This window comes from Petaurus breviceps, unplaced genomic scaffold (genome assembly GCF_028583685.1).
Source record: "Petaurus breviceps papuanus isolate PSGF00001 unplaced genomic scaffold, PetGlider_PUasm1.0 90994, whole genome shotgun sequence".
NCBI lineage: Eukaryota > Metazoa > Chordata > Mammalia > Diprotodontia > Petauridae > Petaurus > Petaurus breviceps.
The window spans coordinates 221,708-248,407 of record NW_027187393.1 but is presented as its reverse complement, the minus strand read 5'-3'; the positions used below and the strand labels follow the sequence as shown (position 1 = coordinate 248,407).

General features: G+C 41.6%; 1 protein-coding gene and 2 long non-coding RNA genes across 3 annotated transcripts in view; 2 read left to right on the top strand and 1 right to left on the bottom strand.

The window, feature by feature from the left end:
- The first annotated feature begins 6,029 nt into the window (after positions 1–6,029).
- Positions 6,030–16,300, top strand: THOC3 (THO complex subunit 3). The gene is made up of 6 exons (XM_069077728.1): positions 6,030–6,397; positions 7,153–7,309; positions 8,613–8,817; positions 12,677–12,838; positions 13,142–13,242; positions 15,004–16,300. The coding sequence occupies exons 1-6, from the start codon at positions 6,131–6,133 to the stop codon at positions 15,165–15,167; spliced, it is 1,056 nt and encodes a 351-aa protein (XP_068933829.1). The 5' UTR covers positions 6,030–6,130; the 3' UTR covers positions 15,168–16,300.
- Positions 16,301–24,159: 7,859 nt separating this feature from the next.
- LOC138153405 (uncharacterized) overlaps positions 24,160–26,700 on the bottom strand; it is an 8,072-nt gene continuing 5,531 nt past the window's right edge. The window contains exon 2 of the long non-coding RNA XR_011166374.1: positions 24,160–25,827. This is a non-coding gene — a long non-coding RNA (uncharacterized lncRNA). The remainder of the gene's footprint in view (positions 25,828–26,700) is intronic.
- LOC138153404 (uncharacterized) overlaps positions 26,284–26,700 on the top strand; it is a 640-nt gene continuing 223 nt past the window's right edge. Inside the window, exon 1 of the long non-coding RNA XR_011166373.1 lies at positions 26,284–26,691. This is a non-coding gene — a long non-coding RNA (uncharacterized lncRNA). The remainder of the gene's footprint in view (positions 26,692–26,700) is intronic.

Genomic DNA, 26,700 nt, shown 5'->3' with positions numbered 1-26,700 from the left:
GGAGAAATTTTTGACACATCTTGGGAAGAGGTATTTTGAATAGCTATACTGCTCCCTTCTCTACTAGCTAATCTAAGACACCAGGCCACAGAACTGTACAGACAGAATAGAAAGCCATCCATAGTCCTACAACCTTTCTCTAGACCCTGGGAACTACTTCCCCACTAGTCCCTTTGGGAACTACTCCCCTTTTCCTTTCCTTACCCCCTTCACTCTATTCACTGATCTGAGATTATAAGCCCCTTTCTTGCTCAGAGAGCTGGGGGAAACCCAACTCCAAACACAAATCCAAGGAACTTCTCATCTAAAGTCCACATATGCTAATACCTTTCTACTGGCAACAAAGATTTCCTCTTGGGTTGCTAAATTTTATGCCTGACCATGGCAGTTAGTTTATCATGTATTCCTTATTTATTTTTAAAGCAATTGGGGTTAAGTAACTTGCCCAAGTTTACACAGCCAGTTATTTTGTGTGGGTGTTAAGTATCTGAGGCCTATCTGAAGCCGTTACAGATCCTGGGTCGTCTCCAGGGTTGGCGCTCTTACCCACTGTGCCACCTAGCCGCCCCATGTATTCCTTATTTAAATGACAGTTGCCACTGAGTGGTAGTCTAAAAGAATTGTATCATTCTTCTTCAGTTATTTTCTACAAATGCCAGCCTTGACTCTTAAAAAAATATTTATTTTGAACTTAAACACCAGAAAAAAAAAACATTTTCAAATACATAGTAGAACACAAAAAGAAGATTGATATCTCCAATTTATACTACTTGGTTTTGTGTGTGTGTGTGTATGTGTGTTTAGTTGGAGGGTAAAGCCATAAACTCCAAAATTTCCATTTAAGGAGGGAGCCCAGGTCAGAACATCTCATTTCTCACCTGACTGTACTACTTTGAAAACTTCTCTAATTTTTCCACCCCAATCATTCCCTCCTTCACTTTTAAGTTTTCTTTTGTGTGTTGTATTCCACCATTAGATGGTAAGCCCCTTGAAGGCAGGGACTTTTCGTTCCTTCCTTCCTCCCTCCCTCTGTTCCTTCCTTTTTCTTTCTCTCTCCCTTTCCCTCTTCCTCCCCCCTCTTTCTTTCCTCTTCTTTTCTTTTTTTAAATATTTGTATCCGATGAAAAGACCTCTCCCTGGGTACTGAGTAATGATGAAATTGTAGTTTACTAGTGACCTAGGGGTGGAGGGGTTTGTGTATGGTACTTACCGTGTTTCCCTGATAATAAGACCTATCCCGAAAATAAGCCCTCCCCTTACTGTGTAAGATTCCTCTAAAATAAGCCCTATTGAGATTGCTACTGTAGTGAAGGTGATCCCCTGCGCTACACGCTACATTACGGTACCCTCTGTATGCACCGTCCCTTCCCCCCCCATGAAACGCACGCCGCACTCCAAGCTGCATCCAATCAGAGCTGCAGCAGTGAGCGCGTCATCGTGTTCTTCCCCAGTGATTTGCTTATTGAATAAAGGTACATTTTTTTGTTCACATTTACCTGTTTATTAAAATTGCTGTCAATGTTCGTTAAAATAAGCCCTCCCCTGAAAATAAGCCCTCTGGTGTTTTTCTGTCCAAAAAATTAGTAAGACAGTGTCTTATTATCGGGGAAACACGGTAGTAATTGATTGCCAAATAAGTGACTGATTGAGTTAATCAAGACTGCCCCATGAGTGGAAGACTTTGACTATTGTACTTCGAGATGATTGTTCTTTGCCTAAGGGTTTTGGGCTATGACCATCTGGATCTGAGGGGAGATGGTGGTCAAGGTGGTACCCTGTACATGCTTCCCCCTGTATCTCCCTCAGGATAACCTTGCTGCTTCAGGTAGGCTGGAATGCCTGCCCTGTATATGGCAGCTGTCTGGGAGTTGGTGGGGAAGCTGGTCCAATTGTTTCCCAAGATGATGGCTGTAGGAGTCCCTGTGCTTAACTATGTGTCTGGCACTAAGGATGCAAATACAGCAAAAATGAAAGTCTTTGTCCTCAAGGTACTTACATCCCAATGGGGTAAGACAACTCATAAAAATAGTTTAAAAGGGGGGAGATGGGGGAGATAGCTCCCCCCCAAAAGGGAGAGATGGTGGTGAAGTCTGAAGAGTAAGCAGCACACCTGAGAAGGGAGTGAAACATGGTCAGCTTGGACCCATGCCCAAAATGGAGGCTCCTAGGTGAAAATCACCAGTAGTAAAAGGGGGCTGAAATGGAGGAGGAATGTTCCAGGATTGGAAGGCCTTAGACAGTGAGGGAAGCTGCAGGGTGAGAAGGCAACTGAGTCATGGTGGTAAAGTACAGTGTTGAAAATATTGCAGGTAGGTGAATCATCCATTAGAACTAAGGAATCAATAAATCATTTATTTATTAAGCACCTACTACATGATCTGCACAGGGCTAAATACTAGAGATCAAAAGACAAAAATGAAGTGGTTGGTTCCTGCCTTCCAGGCATATATATTTGTAACTTGCATTCCTAACCTGGGATATTATGCAGGAGGGTATTCTAATACTCGAATGATGACAGGATCCTGAATGCCAGCAGGAGTAGTAGATTTGAAGCAAGAGCTTTGGGGAAGAAATGTATTCTTCCAGAGAAACTCATGGATTTAGAAATCTGGGAAACTCTCCAATTTGGAGAGAAAAACTTTGAAAACTTTGGATGTAGGGGAAGCAGCTCCTGAACATATTCCCAGTTTCTACCTTGCCTTCTCAGACACTTGGAGAGTGAATTTCCTGCTAGGTGAGATCAGGATTTTTCTCTCTTGGTTCAAGCTGAAATATTATTTTGATTCCATCAGAAGAAATCATTCATTCATTCATTCTTGTTTATTTTTCTTGTTCATTCTAATTTGTATCACCATCGATTTATTTTTTTATTTTTTGCTGTTTTGCTCACTTGCTATTCAATATTTTGTATAGTCTTTGTGTAACCAGTCTTTGTATTTGGTGGGAAGGAGCCAAGCTGACAGAAGTAAGTTTGGGGATGTCTTTTTTGCTTAAAGGCTAGTGACAAAGGAAGCAGCTTTTGTTTTAAAATTACTGTACCCTGTACACCAACATTCAGGCAGGCAGATATACACTTAGTTCTCATCATTCATGGTAGTTGTAGCCTATAAAGTTACTGTGAAGAAAGAATTAGCAAATCCTGAACCATTGCTCCTAGAGGCAATATAGGGTTAGGTTCTGAGAGACTCTGAACACATCATTTACTTTAGCACTTTCCAGAGCTGCGTCATTTACATATTAATGAATTTCTCTTTCCTTTTTCTGGACTTATCTATTGTTGACTCATTAACACTGAACTTATGGTCAATATCACTGAATATGTCTGGAAGGAAGCTTATCCAACTCCTATCTTTTCTCCCTAAGGTTCATCACAGCCTTCTTGTCCTTAGGAACACTGGACAGCACCATACTTGGGAGCCATTTTGAACAGTGCAATCACCAACAAAAACCACAAAAATGGTAAAAACAAAAAAAGGGGTTTAACAGATGTGATAGTAATGGCATTTAAAGATTCCCCTGTATTGGCTTGGTTTTCAAACTGATTGTGTTAAAACCCAGAGCTTGTTAATCCCACCTGTGGGATGGACTTGTTGATGTGAAAAGAAAGTCCTGAACTGGGAGGAGCAGGTAAGGTGGATTTGGAGAGACAAGAGAGAGGCAGAAGAACTTTTTTGGAAGCAGCACCTCGTGGAGGAGAGAGAGACTGAGAAGGATTGCTGGGGCCACTTTGAATCACCCTGGACTTTTGAGACCTGCCCCCTGAGCTGCCAAGGACTGAGGAGACATGGCTGTTTTGCTGGTACTTTGTCTGTCTGTTTTGATGTTGTTTTGCCAGATTTGTCCACTGGTGAAAGACAGTCCTGTTGTTGAAGAAGTCCTGGAACCTGGCTGTTAGCTAAGAAGCCCTGAGACCGTCCTGCAGACAGAGAGTGAATACTGTCCACCGGTGAAGGGCAGTGCTGTTGTTGCAGGGGTCTGGAGACTGTCCTGTAGACAGAATGAATACTGTCCACTGGTGAAGGACAGTGCTGTTGTTGCAGGGGTCTGGAGACTGTACAGTGGAGAGTATTCACTCTGTCTGCAGGACAGTCTCCAGACCCCTGCAACAACAGCACTGTCCTTCACTGGTGGACAGTATTCACTCTCTGTCTGCAGGACAGTCTCAGGGCTTCTTAGCTAACAGCCAGGTTCCAGGACTTCTTCAACAAAAGGACTGTCTTTCACCAGTGGACAAATCTGGCAAAAGAACATCAAAACAGACAAAGTACCAGCAAAACAGCCATGTCTCCTCAGTCCTTGGCAGCTCAGGGGGCAGGTCTCAAAAGTCCAGGGCGATTCAAAGTGGCCCCAGCAATCCTTCTCAGTCTCTCTCTCCTCCACGAGGTGCTGCTTCCAAAAAAGTTCTTCTGCCTCTCTCTTGTCTCTCCAAATCCACCTTACCTGCTCCTCCCAGTTCAGATCTTTCTTTTCACATCAACAAGTCCATCCCACAGGTGGGATTAACAAGCTCTGGGTTTTAACACAATCAGTTTGAAAACCAAGCCAATACAGGGGAATCTTTAAATGCCATTACTATCACATTCCATTACTATCACAACAGATCACAAAAAGGATAATTGTTTACAGTATGAAACTGAAACAAGAAGGCAGAGGGTGTCCGGAAGGCTGTTGAACCTCAGCTAGAATGTGGACATAGGGTGACTCAAATTTTTGCCTCTTATGTTAATGTGGAAGAGGGATTATAAAACTGAGACCACAGATTTTGGGGTTACAAATAAATGTTAGCAAGCAGGCAAAGTTGCAAATAGGAAATCTGTAAATAATGAAGATCAAATGTATTTCCAGTCCAGTACTCCTCTCAGGGCCTGGGGATAAAAGTTTACGCAAACTCATGGCCTTTCTGCTCCTTTCAAGGTAGGTATTACAGTCTCTCTTCGGTAGAGGTAGGCAAGATTCCAGGGATATCAATGGAAGCCTCTGGAGAGAGCTACATTTTGACAGCCCATATAGTCCTCCATGTCTTAGATGGGCTTATACATCCTTTGTATAACTTATACATTCTATGGAGGAAACATACACATAAAGGTAGAGAGAGTAAATATGAGCTGATATGTGAAGAGGTTTGGGGGGGGGGGGGGACCGGTTGGAATAGAGGTGGATTTTGAGGCCAGAAGGAGGGAAAGAATGCACTTCAGACAGGCCAGCCAGTGCAAAGGCCCTGAGACAATGTCGTGAAGAAGCAAAGCAAGTTTCACTGGCCTGCAGAGCTGTGAAGGGGAGGAATGTGTAGCCCGTAAAATGGGGATATGAATAATAGCACTTCTGTCTCCAAGGATTTGGGGGGATTCAAATGAAATATTCGTAAAGCACTTTGCAAACCTTCAAGTGCTACACGAAGGTTAGCTACAATTATTTTATTTATTCTTTATCACTGTGCCGGGAAAGTAGCCGTCAAAGGTCCCTCTCAATTTTGCTGTCTTCTGCGTTCACCCGCACTGTCAGCCCAACCCGGGGGCCTTTCTGACTTCCCTCGCCATCCGCCGTTTTCGCCGTTTCCGCCCCGCCCCACGTGCCCAGCCTTGGTTCCCTGGGTCTTGGTCGATGCCCTCTTGTTTCCAGGTTGTTTTTAGGTTTTTCGCTCCTGCTCAGCTAAGGCACAAGAAGATAAGACAGCAGGGAAAATTTAAGACTGTCAGAAGCAGGACTTGCGAGGATCCACAGGTCAATATTAACAAGCCGTCACAGGAGAGAGAGGGCTCTGAAGGATGCGGTTTGTCGTTTCTAAAGCCTTTACCATCCTTCCAATGGCGACTGGGGTTAAGTGCCCGTAGGAGTGCGCTTGCGCATTTCTCGCGGTGGCGGCTCCTCGCTCCTTCCTAGAGTGGTTAGGTGGGATGAGTGCGCTTGCGCATTTCTCGCGGTGGCGGCTCCTCGCTCCTTCCTAGAGTGGTTAGGTGGGATGAGTGCGCTTGCGCATCTCAGGTCGGAGGCTCGGCCTTCTTGCTTCTCCCCGTAGGCGGTTGGGCGGAGAGAGTGCGCTTGCGCGTCTCCGGCCCGGCCTCCTCTGCGGCGCGTGGGTGGCGGTGGGTGTCCGTTCTCGTGCGCTGGCGGCCGGCTCTGTGTGCGTGGAATGGCGAGCGCGTCAATCCTCCCGGGGCCCTCTGCGCTGGGGCTGGGCGCTGTTGGGGGGGCCGGGCCCTGGAGTAGCTCGACCGGGGGCCCGTCCCGCTATGTGGCCGGGATGCAGGAGCTGTTTCGGAGCCACAGCAAGACTCGCGAGTTCCCGGCGCACAGCGCCAAGGTGCACTCGGTGGCCTGGAGCTGTGACGGGCGCCGCCTGGCCTCGGGCTCCTTCGACAAGACGGCCAGCGTCTTCTTGCTGGAGAAGGACCGTCTGGTGCGCTCGGCCCCGGGGGGAGGCTGGAGTGCCGGAGGTGGGGGGCCTCGGGGGCTCCTTGCCTGGGCTGGCAGGAGCAGGAGAGAGCAGACGCCCAGGAAAGCCAGACTGGGCCGCTCGGGTTTTCCTGCCCACGACGCCATCCCATCTCCCACCACCGAGCCTTGGCTCGAGCTGTCTTCCCTCTCACCTCCCGTTACATTTAGGGTCTGGTCCTCCGGTTTCACACACAGAGCTTTGCTTGTACCGCTTCCCCCTCCCCCCCTCCGTTATTGTTGCTCTGTAGTTGTTTGTGAACTTGTACCTCGACACTGCCTCTTCCCATATAAATTTTGAGGGCAGTGAGTTTTTTTCTCGTTTTTATAATTTTCATTCTTACACAAGTACCTGTTGCTCTAGTAGATGGTTAATAAATTTTTTTTTTTAAATCTGAATAGAAATATCTGGAGATTTTGGGAGTTAAAATGATGGGGGACCACAAAATGTCGGGATCTGGGCACTGTGGGGATTTGGGATTTAAGGTTGGGAGGTTAAGGCAGGTGGAGGTTTAGAGGAGGGGGGTCCAGGAGATGAAAGAAACAATGAGATTAGGCTTTATGGATTATGGGAAGATCATGGGGCCAGGGACTGAGGAGGAAGTGATGGGCAACTTTGGAAGGGTCAGTGTGGTGGCTATTCTAACTCCCAATATTCCCAAGTGACCCACGGAAGTATTTACATCTGTTTTGAGTTAATGCATGCCGCCCTCATTTTAGGTAAAAGAAAATAACTACCGAGGGCATGGGGACAGCGTGGATCAGCTTTGTTGGCACCCGAGTAATCCAGACCTCTTTGTCACTGCATCTGGGGACAAAACTATTCGCATCTGGGATGTTAGAACTACAAAATGCATCGCGACAGTGAATACTAAAGGTGATTCTCAAGAGGGAGGAGGGGACTGTCATGGTGTACTGTGATACATAGAGTTATGTGGAAACTCAGGAGAAGACATAGGGTAAAGTCCTTGACATTTAATAGCTCAGTAACCTGGAGAAAGTAAGTTCACCTCTGAGCCTTGGTTTCCTTTCATTAATTTTGTGATATTTTCACCCTAACATCACAGATTTTACTTTGGTAAAGCAGTATAGAAATGGGAGCTAATATTTTTATGTGCATTGTTCACAGAAGTGATTGCTAAACATTTTTTTCTGCCTTTACATCCATCCATCTATATCTGTATCTACAGGTCTAGTGGAAGGAACACTGGATTTAGAAGTCACACAACTTGGGCTTAAATTCCAGGCTGTTGCTTATTACCTGGTAATGTTGGAGAAATTATTTGATCATTCTGGGCCTGTTTTCTTCTCTGCAAAATGAGAATCATACATGCACAGTCTACTTTACAAAATGCAGCATGGAAGCCAGAAAGACTTGAGTTCAAATATGTCCTGTGAGGCATAAGGTAGTGTTGCCTGGGACAAGTCGCACTAATCAGTGCTCTAGGCCCATGGTATCAAACTCAAGTAGAATCCTTGCAGGTGCCATATTGATTTGGAATATCATAAATTAATGTGTATTTTAAAAATTTTGTTAAACTTCTCTCAGTTGCATTTTAATCTGGTTGGGCTGGGGGTTTGACACATGCTTTAGGCAGCTCTCTTAAGAGGGTAAGTTGCAGAGGACATGCTGACCTTTGTTTGTAGAGGGAGTCTGTTTACCTCTTGTCACTCTCTCCATCCCACCATGTTCCCTATACCAATGAAATCAGAGGTCCAGTCCTTATCCCTTTCTCCCTTACAAGTTTGTTGTAAGGAAAGTGCTTTTTTGTAAACCTTAGGTCAGCATAGAAATGAGTTTTAACTTGCTGTATTTGATAAGAGGTGTTTGGGTTTTAGAATATTTAGTAGGTTATGTGATATGTTCCTGACTAATACTAAGCTTACTGCTTAATGCAGTATTCAAAGAAAAGTTTTAATTTTGCATTATTATTATGATCCAAAATGCATTTATATATTACAAATTACCTTCATAATAAACCTCAGATGTGATATTGCAAAGATTACTGCCTTCATTTTATTGGAAATCTTGGAGACTGTGATGTGCTAATGGTCACACAGCTAGTAAATATAATTGGTATTTGAACCCAGATCTTTCAGGTTCATGTCCATTACAGGTGTTCCTTAGCATATTTGATGGATCTTGGTCAAGCCAGTTTGCTAATTTTTTTCCTTCCCAGGGGAGAACATTAACATTTGCTGGAGTCCTGATGGGCAGACCATTGCTGTGGGCAACAAAGATGATGTGGTAACTTTCATTGATGCTAAAACACACCGTTCAAAAGCAGAGGAGCAGTTTCGTTTTGAAGTAAATGAAATCTCCTGGAATAATGATAACAATATGTTCTTCTTGACAAATGGCAATGGTTGTATCAACATTCTCAGGTAATGGGTGTATATTTATATCTGCCGCTGATTTGTAGAATGTTAGAGCAGGTAGGGACTTCAGAACCTAGAATGTCTCATTGGATTACTTAATCAATTCACATTTAAGGTTATGCATTTTGGGTTTGGGTTTTCCTATTTGTTTTGTACTGATTTTTAACCTCATCTTTTAAGTCAGTACTGTGTTCCTGTGATTCCTTTTGCTTATGCTACCTTGATGCTAGCCTTCCCACAGGTTCTTCCTGTACTCCCACTTTGCTGTCCAGTGGAAAAGGGGCCCTAGAAATAATTTAGTCCGGCTTGCTCATTTTATGGATGAGGAAGCTTAGATTCAAAGAAGTGATTTGCTCGGGAGCGGCTAGGTGGCACAGTGAGTAAAGTGCTGGCCCTGGAGTTGGGAGGACCCAAGTTCAGTTCTGGCCTGAGACACTTAACACCCACAAAAATACTAGCCCTGTAACCTTGGGCAAGTTACTTAATCTCAATTGCCCTCCAAAAGGCAAAAAAAAAAAAAAGTGATTTGCTCTAGGTCATTCTGTTGGTTAGTGGTGGAACTGAGGATTCATACCAGTGTTCTTTCCATTATACCATGTTTCTGAACCAATTGGATGCTGAAATAGACAGTAATTCTTAGGGTTGAGATGTGTGCTATAGTGAGAGAGATTTTAGCTCTACTCCCTGACGTGGTTTTCATTAAAATAGTTATTGCTTGGGTAGAGAATTTGTTCCTCCAAGTGACTCATTTGCAGATTTGAGAGAAGGCATCATGGTGTAGTAAGAACAGTTGAAAAAGTTCTAAGTTTAGATCTTGATGACTTGCATTTGAGTCCTAGCTACTTAACTATTGTATCCCCTTGGGCAATTCACTAAAGCCTCAGTTTCTTCCTCTGTACAATGAAGGGATTTAGTCCTTTTCATTTTGTATCTTGCATTTTGGTTACTTTTCTCACTTATTATAATTACTTAGATTTATATGGTATTCTATAGTTTGTAAATTATTTCTCTTTTCTTTTCTTTTTTTGGAGGGGGGAAGGTACGGCAATTGGGGCTAAGTAACTTGCCCAAGGTCACATGGCTAGTTTTTGTGTTAAGGGTCTGAGGCTGGATTTGAACTCAGGTCCTCATGACTCCAGGGCTGGTGCTCTATTCACTCTGCCACCTAGCAGCCCCCATAAATTACTTTTCTTAAAACAACGCTGGGAAGTAATCCTAGTTTCAGCATGGTCACCCTTTTTTGACATGTATAAAATAGATTCAGAATGGTGCAGGGTCACATGTTTACTATCTAAGTGAATGTGTTACAACTTGCATCCAGCCTACTTGGTTCTCATGTCTATTGTTTAGTCTACTCTTATTCATGAAATACTTGAGAGTTTATTGTGTAAATTTTGCTGCTCTGGGTTCTGAGGACAGTATATAAAATAAGTTCTGATTCTTGCTCTCAGGGAGTTAGAGTCTAGGAGATTAAATGAGACATCAGCACAGTCATGTAAGTGCCATGTGAATGATGAACAGTGTGAGGAAGGAATGATATTTTCAATGTTGATAGCATAAAAAGAGCAAACTAAATGCCTAGGGAAATTCAGGGAAGCCAAGTACAGAGAGATATGGCTCTGCCCAGAGATGGGTTCACCCTGATCTTTTGAATGAAGAGCAGGGCATCCTCCCTAATGACAGGTGGAAGAAGCAAAGACAAGCATGTAACACTAGCAGTGGTATCTTGAGCAGGTCACCTCCTCCATGGTGTTCAGTTTCCTCTTGTTAAATGAAGGTTTTGCACTAGATTTAGGATGATCTAGTTAGAGCTGGAAGGGACCTAATCCTTTATTTTACAGATGAGGAAATAGGCCCAGAGCAGTTAAGTGACTTGCTCAAAGTAGCACAGGTAATTAGTAGGAGACCTGAGATTTGAACCCATGTCCTTTGACTTCAAATCCAATGCTGCTTCTGCTGTACCATGCTGAAGTCTCTTTTTACTTTTATATTCTGTGATGCTGTATCTTTTATTTCCCTGCTGGTCTTGAGAGCATCTCTGTCCTTCCAGCCAATTAGTTTCCCAACCTAGGATTCTTCCTTGATTGTCCTCCCTGCTTTTCCCTTTTTTCTCTCCTTGTCTTCCCTCCACTTTCATAAATTTCCAAGTTGTGTTGCTTTGACATTCGTGAAATCTTTTCAGTCATTATCCACCTCAATCTGATAGGCTTTACATTTTTAGAATTGTATTTTTATTGCAAACTGTTGTATTTACCTCACCAACATTCCTCTATTTACTCTCCTGCTCCTAAAGCTCTCCCCTTATAATGAAAAATAAAAAAAGAGAAAAAAATTCAGTAAAAACTAACCACCTTATTAAAAAAGCCAACATTATGTAAAGGCTTCCAAGCCCAGAGTCCTCCACCTCTACATGGAAGTAGGGGGAAGTGCCTGTTCATATTTCTTCTTTGGGGCCAGGCTTGGCCATTATAATTTTGAGGATTCATTTTCTGTTGTTTCCTGCAAGTATTTGAGGAGCTTAAATTCTCAGTCAATAAGCCTTTAAGTGTTTATCACTTAAATTGTGCTGGAGATACAAAGAAAGGCAAACAAAGCCTTCAGGGACCTGGTGTTCTAATGGGGGAAACAAGCAAATTATTGCCTCCTAGATATATAGGAGGGAAGAAAGGCATTGTGAGGGGCAAGGCTGACACTAGCAGCTGGAGGAAATGGGAAAGGTCTCCTGCAGAAGGTGGGATTTAGTTGAGTCATGAAAGAAACCAGAGAACCCAGTAGGTGGATGTTGGAGGGTGATGTTTCCAGTTTTGGGGCAAGAGCCAATGGTAGATGGCCTGTCATGGTCGAGGAACAGCAAGTACACCAGTATAGATGTATTGCAATTCCCTTTTCTTTTCTCTCACACTACCGTATTTTCTCTTGCTTGAATGATATTAGTGTCATCAATTGAGCAAAGTGGGTGGTGCAGTGAACAGACCTGGATTTGGAGTCAGAAGAACCTGAGTTCAAATTTTGTCTCAGATGCTAGCTGTGTGACCTTAGGCAAGTCACTTAACCTTTCATTGCCTCAGTTTCCTTATTTGCAAAATGGGGACAATGATGTACCCCCCTCCTGGGGTGCTTGTAAAGATAAAATGAGGTATTTACAAAGTGTGATATAAAATAAAATGTGATAAAGTTTAATGAGAGATGGAGCAAAGTATACCGAGAAAATGTGAGGGAGGAGTCATTTTGAGCTCACATTTATAAAACTACTTTATAGTTTAAAAAATGCTTTTCTTAAAACAGTTGTAAGAGAGGTAATCAGTCAGTAAGCTTTTATTAAGTACCTACTATGTGTTAGGAACTGGGGATGCAAAGACAGATAGGAAACAATCCCTGCCTTGGAGGAGCTTGCTGTGTGTTTTATTGCAGAGACAACATGGACATATAAATAGTATATGAAAGAAATGCAAGTTAATTGTGGAGGGGGGAGGAAAGGCACTAGTGGCTGGAGAAATGAGGAGCATCTTTATATAGCAAGTGATGCCTGAAATAAGCTTTGAGAGATAAAGCATTTAGGAAGCACTTACTATGTGCCAGAGGGGATTCTAGGAGGTGGAGGTGAAGAGGGAATAGATTTTTAGTTAGGGGAGGTGTAGAAAGCATAGGTATTACAAATGTTATCCCTTGATTTTACAGGTGAGGAAAATGTAGATCAGAAAGACCAAATGTAGCTGGTCAGGTTGCTCCACAATCAGTTAGAATTTGGGTCACCTCCCAGTCCAATGCCTTTGCTAATAATCTAGATCCCAGGATGTCAGTAGGTTGCACTTTGAGTATGTAGATAGATGATCCATGTGCCTTGTCCTGTGTTTTTTCTTTCTAGCTATCCTGAGCTGAAGCCTGTGCAGTCCATCAATGCCCATCCTTCCAATTGCATCTGTATCAAATTTGACCCCACAGGGAAGTACTTTGCCACAGGAAGTGCTGATGCACTGGTTAGCCTTTGGGATGTTGATGAATTAGTGTGTGTGAGATGTTTTTCCAGGTCAGTCGCACTTCTGGACCATTCATCTCTTGTGCCTATATGGGCGGATGATTGTGCCCTACTTTGTGCCATTCTCCTTTGTTCTCTGTATTTCTTAGATGAGGTTCACACAGTGTGTTAGAGGCTTTTTTGTTCTGTAGAATTTGGTAATATTTTGTGGATATCAACTCAGCACTTACGCTGTCCTAAGTTTTTTACTGTGGGACTAGCCCATTTCCTTTTCCAGTCATGTATATGTGTATTATACATAAAATAATTTTTTTCAGTAATGAGCAAAACTCCTGCCTTCTCCCTATGCTACAGATTGGATTGGCCAGTGAGAACCCTCAGCTTTAGCCATGATGGGAAGATGCTTGCATCGGCATCTGAAGATCACTTTATTGACATTGCTGAAGTAGAAACAGGTAAAAAAAAGTTTCATGTAAGCAGATTAGCATCATGTCCAGTGATGCATGTTTAATAAACCCATTTCACAAAATCACAGAAAGTACAGATAAAAAGAGCTTAGATTTGTGTTCTAGCTTTCTTTTTTACAGATGATAAAACTGATGTGAAATAACTTGTCTGTGGTATCACAACTAGTAAATGGCAGAGCTGATACTGAAGGGTTTTCTTTTTTTTTTTTTTTAAAGCAATCAGGGTTAAGTAACTTGCTCAAGGTTTGAAGGCCAGTTATTTCTGGGTGTGGTGCTAAGTATCTGAGCCCGGATTTGATCCCCAGGTCATCCCCAGTACTGGAGCTGGTTATCTTACTTGCTGAGCCACCTGGCTGCCCCTAAGCAATTGGGGTTAAGTAACTTGCTCAAGGTTACAAGGCCAGGTGTTTCTGGGTGGGTGCTAAGTGTCTCAGCCTGGATTCAATTCCCAGGTCATCCCTACACTGGAGCCAGTGCTCTTACTTGCTGTGCTACCTGGCCGCCCCTGAAGGGTTTTCTAAAGTCAAGAATCCAAAAATCACTTTCTGAGTGAGATGTATTTTCTAAACATCCTCTTTCCACCCCAATAGTTTTACTTTTTATAAAACAAATTTGTGGTGGTGGGGATGCAGATTGTGTCCATTTATGTCTAAAGTTGCATTTTGTATCTAATTTTTAATAATTTGTAGGTGCCTTTCACTTCTTCTAAAGCCTGAAAATGTTCAATATTTTTAGATAAAAGATTGTATACTATTACTTTTGACACCATTTTAGAGTAATGTTGATAGATATGCAAATTTAGAGTTCTTCTAGAAGATGATAAAAGCTTCTGTTAAAGATATCAGAAAAGAAGTTAGAGTAAAGTTCTTTGACAACCCTTTGAAATGCTGATGCAGTGAGGAATAGCCTCTAGCTTAACATTCTTACTAAATCAGTGTTTTAACTGGAGAGAGAATTCTGAACTGCAGTGAATCTCAAGAACTCAGAATGAGGAAAGTTTTGAGGCAGCTTACCTTTATACCCCTTGATTCATTTGAATTTGAGGGAATGACCAAAAAACATTTGAATTTTTTTTTTTTTTTATTCATACTGATTTTGGATCTGGGTGAAAACCCAAAATGAAAGTCACCTTTTTCCGATGTGCAGATCAACTTATTGGATTCCTCATCTACAAAATAAGGTTATACATTTACTGCCTACTTCATAGGACTATAAAATGTATGGGTATATATATGGGTTTTTATTGACTCTTGTTGCCCTTTGCTAGAAAATTTCAATCTTAAAATATTGTCAGAATTTATTTGGAAGAATTTTAGTTCTTCAGGACCTTTTTTTTGGTGAACGTTTTCAAAAGAGAGAAAACTTACCTTCGGTCCCATCTTGTTTTTTTTATTCTTACAAATTTTTGTTAATTGAATAACACCCACAGAATCACCTAATCCAACCTGTATTTTGGAAACGGTGAGGTGGAGTGGAAACAGCAATATATTTTGTCCAGAAACTTGAGTTTAGATACTAACTGTAGTGTTTCTTATAGGTCTGACCTTGGGTAAGTGGCTTTTACCTCTCTGAGTCTTAGTCTTTTCATCTTTAAAATGAGGAAAATCCTTACATATTACTTAACTCATAGGATGCTTGTGAAGAATACTTTTTCAGGTGTTCAGGTGCTATAGAAACGTGAAATTTTATTTCTAATCAGTTTGTATGTGAATATATCTGACTTTTGCTTTCTGTGTGTGTTGATTGTAGGTGATAAGCTCTGGGAGGTGCAGTGTGAATCTCCAACATTCACGGTGGCCTGGCATCCCAAAAGACCCCTGTTGGCATTTGCTTGTGATGACAAAGATGGCAAATATGACAGCAGCCGGGAAGCAGGGACTGTGAAGTTATTTGGGCTTCCTAATGACTCTTAAAATGAGATTGGAGGATCCAGTGTGCTCAGGGGCGTGCTCATTCAGAAGAGTGGCTGGGATAAAGGCCTGGGAAAGTCAGGCATTATTTTATCTAGTTTATTTGATCTTTTTCTCCCCGAGTACATTCTTCCCCATCCTCAAACATCCCAGTAGAAAAAGAAAGTTATTTCCATGTCCATCATTTGAATACAGCACATCCGTTGGCAGTATTTTTGTGGGAGGTAGTGGAATGGTAGAGTTTCTGTCATAATAATCTCTTAATGGCAAAGAGCACTGAATTTAGAGTCAGAGCAGTGGAAAGAAGACTGGAGTTGAGATTGGAGGCCTCCATTCACAGCTTAGTTCTACATAGTTCTATGCAGAACTTTGCCTCTGGAACTTAATTTTCTCATTTTTAAAATGAGGGATTTAGATGATCTAAATCCTGTTATCTTGCTCAGAGGATTGTCCTATGTACTTCAAGAGTGGTAGGAGTTTCTACAGGTAGCTGAATAATCCAGCCAGTTTCTTCGTTATTTTTTATTGCCTTTAATTTTGAGAATATGTTGTAAAGCTACATTTTGTAACCTTTGCTGACTGTTACTTTGTTTTGGGAGGTGACAACTTTACTATATTGATGAAAGATTGCATGCCCTTATTAGTAACTTCAGTTTGAATAGACATGAAAAAGAAACAGTAATGCCTTAATGCCACAGTCCTAAAAATAATAACTCCCTCCTCTGTAAAGAGAAGGGGTTGGATTAGATGATTTCCTAAATTCCCATGATCCATTTTTTATAGCACTTGGTTTACAATATAATCCCCAAGGGGAGGGTGGATAGGTTGTTTTGTCCATTTCATAGATGATGAAGCTCTGGCATAGAGAGGCTAAGTAATTCACCCAGGGGTCACATGAATAGTTAGGTATTTCTGTCCTAGTGACTGTATGTGGTATACCATAATTTCAAGGTCCAAGTTGCTACCTCATTTGTATATCCCCATATGTGATGTGTTTTGACAGCTCTTTTCTGCTCATACTCATTCTACTTGTGGGAATAGGGTTGGTGAAAAGGAATGTAACATGGGAGAAATATTTTTAACAATGATTTTGTTATTTCACCTTTTAATAAAAGTTAAATTTTTGGGCATTCTTACATTTTTAGTAAGGTCGTATTGGACTTTTGTGTTTTCTTTATTTGTCAAAGATGAGTAATGTGATTATGGGTAGCCTTGCTCTTTACCACTTTGAATTTTGATTTGAACTTCTCAGACAAGGTTGAAGCTGATCAGATCATTTCCTACCTTAGGATAATACTGGTTCACATTTCTTTAAGGAAAATTTTTAAAGTGCTGTGAAGGATGCAGGTTATCTTTTTTTACAGGATGGATCTATTTCACCCTGACCAGGAGGGTTCCAGTGGAGTACCCTTGGGATCTCTATTTTTGGTTCTGCACTTAAAAAACCAAATTATATCAATAAATCTTTTATCACCTAGATTTTCATTGGTACCCTCCCCTATCCTCTTGCATGGAGTCATCTAGGATTTAGAAAAGGATTTAAAAAACAAAACAATTCAGCACAACTGGTCAATACATTGAAAAAAAATCTGACATTTCACACCTGTATTCACACCCCTGCAAAGGAATGAAAGGAGATGTCCACTCTTCTTAATTTTGTGAGTTAGATGTATAGAGGACATATTTATAGATTTGCACAGTTAGAACAGATAGTAATAAAGATTCAAAAAGATGGCGAGAATATTGAAATGACTTAAGATGAATTTTTTTTTCCTTTTGGAGGGGAGAAGACAGCAATTGGGGTTAAGTGACTTACCCCAGGTCACAAGGCCAATAAAGTGTTAACTGTCTGAGGTTGGATTTGAACTCAAGCCCTCCTGACTCCAGGGTCGGTGCTCTATTCACTGCGCCACCTAGCTGCCCTAAGGTTTTCTTCATAAGCATCATCCTTAGGAACTTTTAAGTCAAACAATTCTTTGAATCTGAGAATAGCTTAAGGATCTTGGAGGGAATGAGTTCCCCTTCATTAAAAGTGAAAAAAATACCTTCTGGCTGGATATTTCCTTTTTGAGATATTAGAGTCTAGAGACAAGTGCATTAAAATTCTGTCTCTGACATGGCTATGTAACCCTTTACAAATTATTTAACCTCTCTGATCCTCAGTTTCTTATGTAAAATGTGGATTCTTCTATAACCAAGCTCACAGGATCTGGTGATGAAACTGAGACCCCAAAAGACAGATCAGGAAGAAGGGGCTTTATAAACCTGAAGGCACCATAAATATGAGAGCTATTGTTTTTCTTATGTTGAGGAAGGGATTCCTTTTCAGGTAGGTGCTAGTCTATATGGATGCCCTGTGAGGTCCTTTTGTCAGTTCTGATTCCTTGAGCCATGTTGGTAAGGACAATTTCACCCCAAACTGCTGCCATCCTGGCCCAGCCACCTTCAGGTGCTGGCCACCAGGGGGCAGCACAAGCACAGCAACCAATACTAGGTTGGCAGGGGATTAAGGATCTGGGGGCCTCAGGCTGTGTGGTCACAGTCCCTGCCCTGTGATTATTGTGATAGGGACAGCCTCTCTGTGTCTCCCATGTTTCCCTTGCATCTTGCTGTCACTGTATAGATGGGTTCCCCTTTGCCCTTCTGGCTCAGGCTTTGCTTGATACTCTTGGCTGGGGCTAGAGCTTTCTGAATGCAAACAGCTGTGTTTATTTCTCAAAAGGCAACAGAGAGGGGCCGCCAGGTAGCACAGCAAGTAAGAGCACCGGCTCCAGTGTTGGGATGACCTGGGGATCGAATCCAGGCTCAGACACTCTATGCCCCAGTGCCTGTACGTCTTATTTCCCAATTACATGTAAAATAGTATTGATAATAGGATATATACACACACAAGCACATATATACATATATATTTGAATATTTGATTTTAAAACTTTGAATTCCAGACTCATTCCCTCCCTCCCTTGTCACCCACCCCCACTAGGAAGACAAGCAATTCAGTACAGGATGTACATGTGTGGCTAATGCAAAACAATAACATAGTAGATATATTGTAAAAGACTGACTGTATTTCCCTCCCTCCTATCCCACCTCCCACTCGCTCCATTCTCCACTCTGATCCCATCTCTTTTCAAAAGTGGGTGCTTCCAACTTCCCTCCCCCCAGCCTGCCCTCCCTTCCATCATTCCCCCTCTCATCCCCTTCCCCCCCTACTCTCCTGTAGGGTGAGATACCCTATTTAGGGTGTATTTCATTCCCTCCTCAAGCCAAATTCGATGGGAATAAGGTTGACCCATTCCCTTCTGCCTTCCTATTCTTCCCCTCCATTGTAACCATTTCCCCTTGCCTCTTCTCATGTATGAGATAGTTTACCCCATTCTGTCTCTCCCCATCTCCTCTCATTATATTCCTCTCTCACCTCTTAATTTCACCTTTTAAGTATCATCCCTTCCTGTTAAATTGGTCCTGTGCCCTCTATCTATGTATACCTGTAAACACATTCACATATGTATTCATATGCCCATATACCCTCATATATAGACATATATATATATGTCTATCTATCTATCTATCTATCTATCTATTCCCTTCAACTACTGAGAAAAGTTTCATAAGTTACAATTATTGCTTTTCCATGTAGGAATGTTAATAGTTCAACTTTGATAAGTTCCTTATGGTTTCTTTTCCCTGTTTACCTTCTCATGCTTCTCTTGCTTCTTGTATCTGAATGTCAAATTTTCTGTTCAACTCTGGTATTTTCATCAAGAATGCTTGAAAGTCCTCTATTCCACTGAATGACCATATTTTCTCCTGAAACATGATACTCAGTTTTGCTGGGTAGGTGATTCTTGGTTTTAATCCCAGCTCCTTTGCCCTCTGGAATATCATATTCCAAGCCCTTTGATCCCTCAGTGTTGAAGCTGCCAGCTGGGTTATCCTGATTGTGTTTCCACAATATTCAAATTGTTTCTTCCTGGCTGCTTGTAATATTCTCTCCTTAATCTTGGAATTCTGGAATCTGGCTATAATATTCCTAGGAGTTTTCTTTTTGGGATCTTTTTCAGCAGGTGATTGGTGGATTCTTTCAACCTCTATTTTGACCTCTGATTCTAAAACATCAGGGCAGTTTTCTTTGAGAACTTCCTGGAGGATAATTTCTAGGTTCTTACTTTGGTCATGGCTCTCAGGCAGTCCAATAATTTTTAAATTCTCTCTCCTGGATCTATTTTCCAGGTCAGTGGTTTTTCCAGTGAGATATTTCACATTGCCTTCTATTCTTTCATTTGTTTGGATCTGTTTAACAGCATCTTGATTTCTCATAAAGTCACTAGCTTCCATTTGCTCCAATCTAATTCTGAAGGAATGATTCTCCTCATTGAGCTTTTGAGATTTTTTTTCCATCTGGAAAATTTGGCTTTTTAAGGCATTCTTCTCATTACCTTTTTGAGCCTCTTTTGCCATTCGAGTCAGTCTGTTTTTTAAAGTGTTATTTTCCTCAGGCTCTCATTTCATAATTTTCTTGCATTGGTCTTATTTCTCTTCCCAATTTTTCCTCCACTTCTCTTATCTGCTTCTTAAGGTCCTCTATGGCTTGTAACTGAAGTGCCCACCAGAAATTATACACTAGAGCCCTCTTAAACCTGCTAGAGGGGACCCCTACTGGGTTCCTTGGAAACCACCTAATAGGCTCCAATAGTAAAGAAATGTTTCACCTGTGTTGCTAAAAACATGCCACAGATTCCCATGGATTCAGGTCTGTTTTGCTTCAGTAGAAATAATACTAAGGCTTTGTTTCAATAGGAATAATATTGAGAATGCTTTGCTTCAATGGGAATAATGCTGAGAATGTTTTGCTTCAACAAGAATAATACTGAGAAAGCTTCACCTCAATAGAAACAATGCTAACCCCTTAGAAACATATTCTGTTGCTAGCAATCACATTGTCTATAAAATTATGTCTAACAGAAAGCTCGAGGCTGTCTTTAGGTCTGAGAGGCAGTCCTGGCCAGTTAATAAACACTCCTATCAAATTATAATTGGCCTAGCTGTCCTGTTATATCTCTGTGTCCATTACAGTAACCAGCTTGTATTTTCCTTTGAAGCTTTTGGTGCAGGAGTTCTGACTTCACTGTCTTCCTCCTGTTCCATGCTTTGCTCCTTTTTGTCCCCAAAATAGGAGTGCAATGTTGGAATATTCTGTCTTGCTTTGTTTCCTTTGCTTGGACATGTCGCCCCTCAGTCACTTGACCCTGGGCTTTTTGCCACAGTAGGACTCTGCCACCAGACAGGGGAGTTTTCATCCCAAACGCTGGGGTTTTCTCAGCTGCCGGAGGTATTAGATGGGTGCCCTCTCTGAGGTCTCCACATGCTCTGGCAAGCTGGACACACACCCCAGGACCTCCACCCTAGACTGCAATCCATATCCAAGCAGGTTAAAGCAAGAACGATTACCCCTCAGACAGGTGCTTGGTCCCCCTACACTCTGCAGGCCAGCAGTTGCTGGCTGGCTGTGCCGGTGCCTCAGTGGCTTCTCGCCCCAGGGGCAAAAGCCACACACTCCCACTTACTGGTCCCAAAATCCAGACTGCACTAACCTCTCACTTTGTCCTTTGAATCTGTGTGTTGATAAATCTGGAAAGGGCTACAGCTGCTGCTGATCTGCATTACCTCCAGCCTTGGCTGGTCAGGCCCGCCCTGGGGCTAAAGCCTCAGCTTGGGGCTAGGCTCGGCTCCCAGAGTGCTGTGCTGGCCGATTACTGCCAGTTGTCCTCAGTGGGAAGTTAGCTTCTCTGTGTCATTTTTTGGGTTCTGCAGCTCCAAAGTTTGTTTAGAGTCCCCTTTTTACATGGATTGGGGAAGGTGGAAGCCAGAGCAGCAGGGAGGTCCTGCTTCTGCTCCGCCATTTTGGCTGTGCCCCCCTTAATTTCTTTTTCTAAGGTGGGGTATTTAAGTATTCAATTTCCTCTTCTGTTAATCTGGGCAATTCATATTTTTGTAAACATTCTTTCCTTTTGCTTAGATTGTCAGATTTTTTGGCACATAATTGGTTAAAATAGAATAGTTCCTAATAATTGCTTTAATTTCTTCTTCATGGATTTACCCTTTTAGTTTCTGATACTGATAATTTGGTTTTCTTTTTTTTTTTAATCAGATAAACCAATGATTTAACTATTTTATTGGTTTTCCCCTAAAACCAGCTCATGGTTTTATTTAGTAGTTCAAAGGTTTTCTTACTTTCAATTTTATTAATATCTCCTTTGATTTTCAGGAATATCAATTTGGTGTTTATTTGGGAGTTTTTAATGTGCTTTTTTCTAGGTTTTTTTTTTAAAGTTGTATAACCAATGATTTATTTATTCATCTGTTATTTATTTTATTGATGCAAACATTTAGAGGTATAAATTTTCCCCTAAATATTGCTTTGGCTACATCCCATAAATTTTGGTATGTTTTCTCATTGTTGTAATTTTCTTTCTTTTTTTTTTTGGAGGAGGGAAGCAAGGCAGTTGGGCTTAAGTTACTTGCCCAAAGTCACACAGCTGGTATCAAGTGACTGAGGCTGAATTTGAACTCAGATCCTCCTGACTGCAGGGCTTGTGCTCTATTCACTTTGCCACCTAGCTGCCCCTATAATTTTCTTTAATGAAATTATTATTTCTGTGATTTGTTCTTTTACCTACTCATTCTTTAGGATTAGATTATTTGGTTTTCAATACCTTTTCTAAAATTATATTCAACTCCTTAACTTCTTTCTTGTTTATTTTTTGGATAGATATTTCTAATTCTGAGAGGGAAAGTTGAGATTCCACACTAGTATAGTTCTACTCTCTTTCCTCCTGTAACTCATTAAACTTCTCATTTAAAAATCTAGATGGTATACCATTTAGTGCATTTATGTTTATTAATGATATAATTACTTCATTGTCTATGGCACCTTTTAGCAAGATGTAGTTTCCTTCCTTGTCTCTTTTAATTAGATCTATTTTGCTTTGTCTTAGATCATGATCACTACCCATTTTTTTTAACTTCAGCTGAAGCATAATAGATTCTTCACTAGTCCCTTACCTTTCACTCTATGTCTCTCTGCTTCAGATGAATTGCATGTAGTTGTCTGACTCTGTTTTGATCTCTGTCACCATGATAACATTCTATTGTCAGATCTTTTTTTTGCTTACTCATTTTTCCAGTTTATTCCTTGATTTTGAACTTGATGGTAATGTTGGACTTTGCTCTTAGTGTGGAAGAGGCACTTTGGCAAACTTCAGATTTTTTTGTGTGTGTGCTTTTGTCTTCAGAACTAATTCTGGGGACCTAAAAATTTTCAGTTCTTCCAAGGTAGTATGATCGAAGGAGAGATGTGGTCATTGCTCTGCTGCCCTATGAGTAACCACAAACATTCTTTTCCATTCTGGGACTCTGACCAAGATCCTTGCTCCCCAGCAGATGCAAGCTCTCACATGCTTGTGATCTTTCTGACCCTGGGACTGTGACTCAGGTCTATGACCCAGCTGTTTGGGCAATACAACAGAGTCCTGCACCCAGAGCCAGGAAAGTGTCCCTTATACTCTCCTTCTGACCAGTGATCTGGCCCCCTTACTGTCTGTGGGCTGAGAGCTCTGGAAGGTGATACCTTCTGCTGAGTTGATAGCGCCTTGCCTGTGCTAGACTGTGCTTCACTCTGTGAGACAGACCTTTCCTGGCAATTTTCTAAGTTGTCTTGGGTTGGAAAATTGTTTCTCCCTTCCTTTTGTTGGTTCTGTCACTCCAGAATTTGTTTTGAGGCATTATCTTAAAATTGTTTGGAGGGGAAATTGTGAGAGCTCGGGTAAGTTCCTGTCTTAATCTGCCATCTTCAATCACATCATATTTTGATGTTGAAGTATTTGATAATGCCACAGGTTTAGCAGCAAGAAGTTTCTTTTCTGTGTCTCCAATAAATGTGACTGTAGCATCTGCAGGTATATTTGCTAGGGTCTCTTTTTACAGATGATGGCTATGAGGGCTGAACTGGAAGCAGATCTAATGACTTGGGGGATATTGATAGGCTCATGGACTCAGGGTTCTGGGATGTCTTCATTAGTGTCTGAGGAGAAATAGCAGTCAAGGAGATGGTAATAGCCTGACCAGTCTGTCACATGATGCTTCTTTGGATCACAGTTGTGAGAGCTGGGCTAGAAGCTGAACAAGTAGTCCCTGCCATACCCTAGGACTCCTCACTTATTTACCCATTGGTGACAGCTGGTCAGCAGCTATTGCTGGTGGTGAGGAGGAAGGTGGACCCCTTCTTCACAATGATTTCTTCCCTCAAGAATGGCTGCAGGGGCTGGGGTGGAAGTAGGTCTGGTGTATTTGGGGATAGGGATATTCCCTATGTTCTTTGCCTAAGGGTTCTGGTCTATGACCATCTGCATCTGAGGGGAAATGGTGGTCAAGTTGGTACCCTGTACATGCTGCCCCCTGTATCTCCCTCAGGATACCTTGCTGCTTCAGGTAGGCTGGAATGTCTGCCCTGTATATGGCAGCTGTCTGGGAGTTGCTGGGGAAGCTGGCCCTCTCTCCACAGGAACTGCTTCCCAAGACGATGGCTGTAGGAACCCCTGTGTTTATTAACTATGTGTCTGGCACTAAGGATACAAATATAGCAAAAATGAAATTGTCTTTGCCATCAAGGTAATTACATCCCAATGGGGGGAAGACAACTCAAAAATAGCTCAAAAGTGGGGGCAAGATGGAGGAGATAGCTCCCTACCAAAGGGAGGGATAGTGGTGAAGTCTGAATAGTAAACAGCACACCTGGGAAGGGAGTGAAGCATGGTCAGCTTGGACCCATGCCCAAAATGGAGGCTCCTAGGTAGAAATCACCAGTAGTAAAAGGGGGCTAAATGGAGGAGGAATGTTCCAGGATTGTAAGGGCTTAGACAGTGACTGAATCACAGTGGCAAAGTACAGAGTGTTGAAAATATTGCAGGTAGGTAAATCATTCATTAGAACCAAGGAATCAATAAATCATTTATTTATTAAATGTAGCACCTACTACATGATCTGCACAGGGCTAAATACTAGAGATCAAAAGACAAAAATGCAATGGTTGATTCCTGCCTTTCAGGCATATATATTTGTAACCTGCATTCCTAAACCTGCGACATTTTGCAGCCTTTGCATATGCAGGAGGATATTCTAATACTGGAATGATGAAGGATCCTGAATGCCAGCAGGAGTAGTAGATTTGAAGCAATAGCTTTGGGGAACAAATGTATTCTTCTAGAGACACTCATGGATTTAGAAATATCTGGGAAACCCTCCAATTTGGAGAGAAAAACTTTAAAAACTTTGGATGTAGGGGAAGCAGCTCCTGAACACATCCACAGTTTCTACCTTGCCTTCCTAGAGACTTTGGAGAGAAAATTTCCTTTCAGGTAAGATCAGGATTTTTCTCTCTTGGTTCAAGCTGAAATATTATCTTGCTTCCACCAAAAAAAATTTGTTCTTGTGTATTTTTCTTGTTTATTCTAAGTTGTATAGCAATCATTATTTTACTATTTATTTTTTGCTATTTTGCTTACTTGCTATTTAATATTTCTGATAGTCTTTGTATAACCAGTCTTTGTGTTTAATGGGAAGGAGTCAAGTTGACAGATGTAAGTTTGGGGGTGTCTTTTTCCCTTAAGGCCTAGTGACCACGGCTTTTATTTTGAAGTTACTATACCCTGTACAGCAATACTTAGGCAGGCAGATAGATATACAGTTAGGTCTCATCATTCATGGTAGTTATAGTTAAGTTATAGTATAAAGTTACTGTGAAAAAAGAATTAGCAAATCCTGAACCATTGCTCCTAGAGGCAATATAGGGTTAGGTTCTGAGAGACTCTGAACACATCGTTTACTTTAGCACTTTCCAGAGCTGTGTCATTTACATATTAATGAATTTCTCTTTCCTTTTTCTGGACTTATTGTTGACTCATTAACACTGACTTATGGTCAATTAACACTGAATATGTCTGGAAGGAAGCTTATCCAACTCCTATCTTTTCTCCCTAAGGTTCATCACAGCCTTCTTGTCCTTAGGAACACTGGACAGCACCATACTTGGGAGCCATTTTGAACAGTGCAATCACCAACAAAAACCACAAAAATGGTAAAAACAAAAAAAGGGGTTTAACAGATGTGATAGTAATGGCATTTAAAGATTCCCCTGTATTGGCTTGGTTTTCAAACTGATTGTGTTAAAACCCAGAGCTTGTTAATCCCACCTGTGGGATGGACTTATTGATGTGAAAAGAAAGTCCTGAACTGGGAGGAGCAGGTAAGGTGGATTTGGAGAGACAAGAGAGAGGCAGAAGAACTTTTTTGGAAGCAGCACCTCGTGGAGGAGAGAGAGACTGAGAAGGATTGCTGGGGCCACTTTGAATCGCCCTGGACTTTTGAGACCTGCCCCCTGAGCTGCCAAGGACTGAGGAGACATGGCTGTTTTGCTGGTACTTTGTCTGTCTGTTTTGATGTTGTTTTGCCAGATTTGTCCACTGGTGAAAGACAGTCCTGTTGTTGAAGAAGTCCTGGAACCTGGCTGTTAGCTAAGAAGCCCTGAGACTGTCCTGCAGACAGAGAGTGAATACTGTCCACCGGTGAAGGGCAGTGCTGTTGTTGCAGGGGTCTGGAGACTGTCCTGCAGACAGAATGAATACTGTCAGAGTTTTCTAAAGTTTTAACCCCCAAATCACTTTCTGAGTGAGCTGTATTTTATTTTTTTTTTAAATTAAACTTTAATATATTAATTTGTTTGTTTCCTTTTAGTTTACAGGATTCAATTCCACAATTCCTTTAATTTCACATTTTGTCCCCCTCCCTCATGGCAGCTTATTATCAAGTATAGGATTTGTAAATACTTTCACATTATACAATGGTCAGGTTATAAGGATGGATTGTACCAGCTGGAATGAAAAATGGTAAAGAGGACATAAAATCAAATAAGAGAACGAAAAAGATCAGGTATTTTGCTTCCACCTGTATATAAATTTAGTTCTTTCTAGTTCTTTCTCTGGATGCACGTTTTTCTCTCCTATCATGCATCTTTTGGGATTGACTTATATCCCTGCATTGTTGAGAAGAGTCCAGTCTATCAAAGTTGGTCATCACACATACATTGTGTCTGTAATTGTGTACAAATTCCTCCTGGCTCTACTCTTGTCACTCAGCAACAGTTCTTTTAAGCCTCTCCAGGTAAATATGAAGACCGCCTGCTCCCCGTTTCTTACAGCGCAATAGTATTCCATAACATGCATATACCACAACTTGTTCAGCCATTCCCCAATTGATGGGCACCCCCTCAATTTCCAATTCCTTGCCACAAGAAAAAGAGCTGCTATAAACATTTTTGTACATATGGGTCTTTCTTCCATTTCTATGATCTCTTTGGGATATAACCCTAGGAGTGGTATTGCTGGATCAAAGGGTATGAAAGTATTTATAGCCCTTGGGGCTGTAGCAGCAAGCACCCCAAGCTCGTCCTCAGGGTTTGCTGCCCATACAGGTTCTTGGA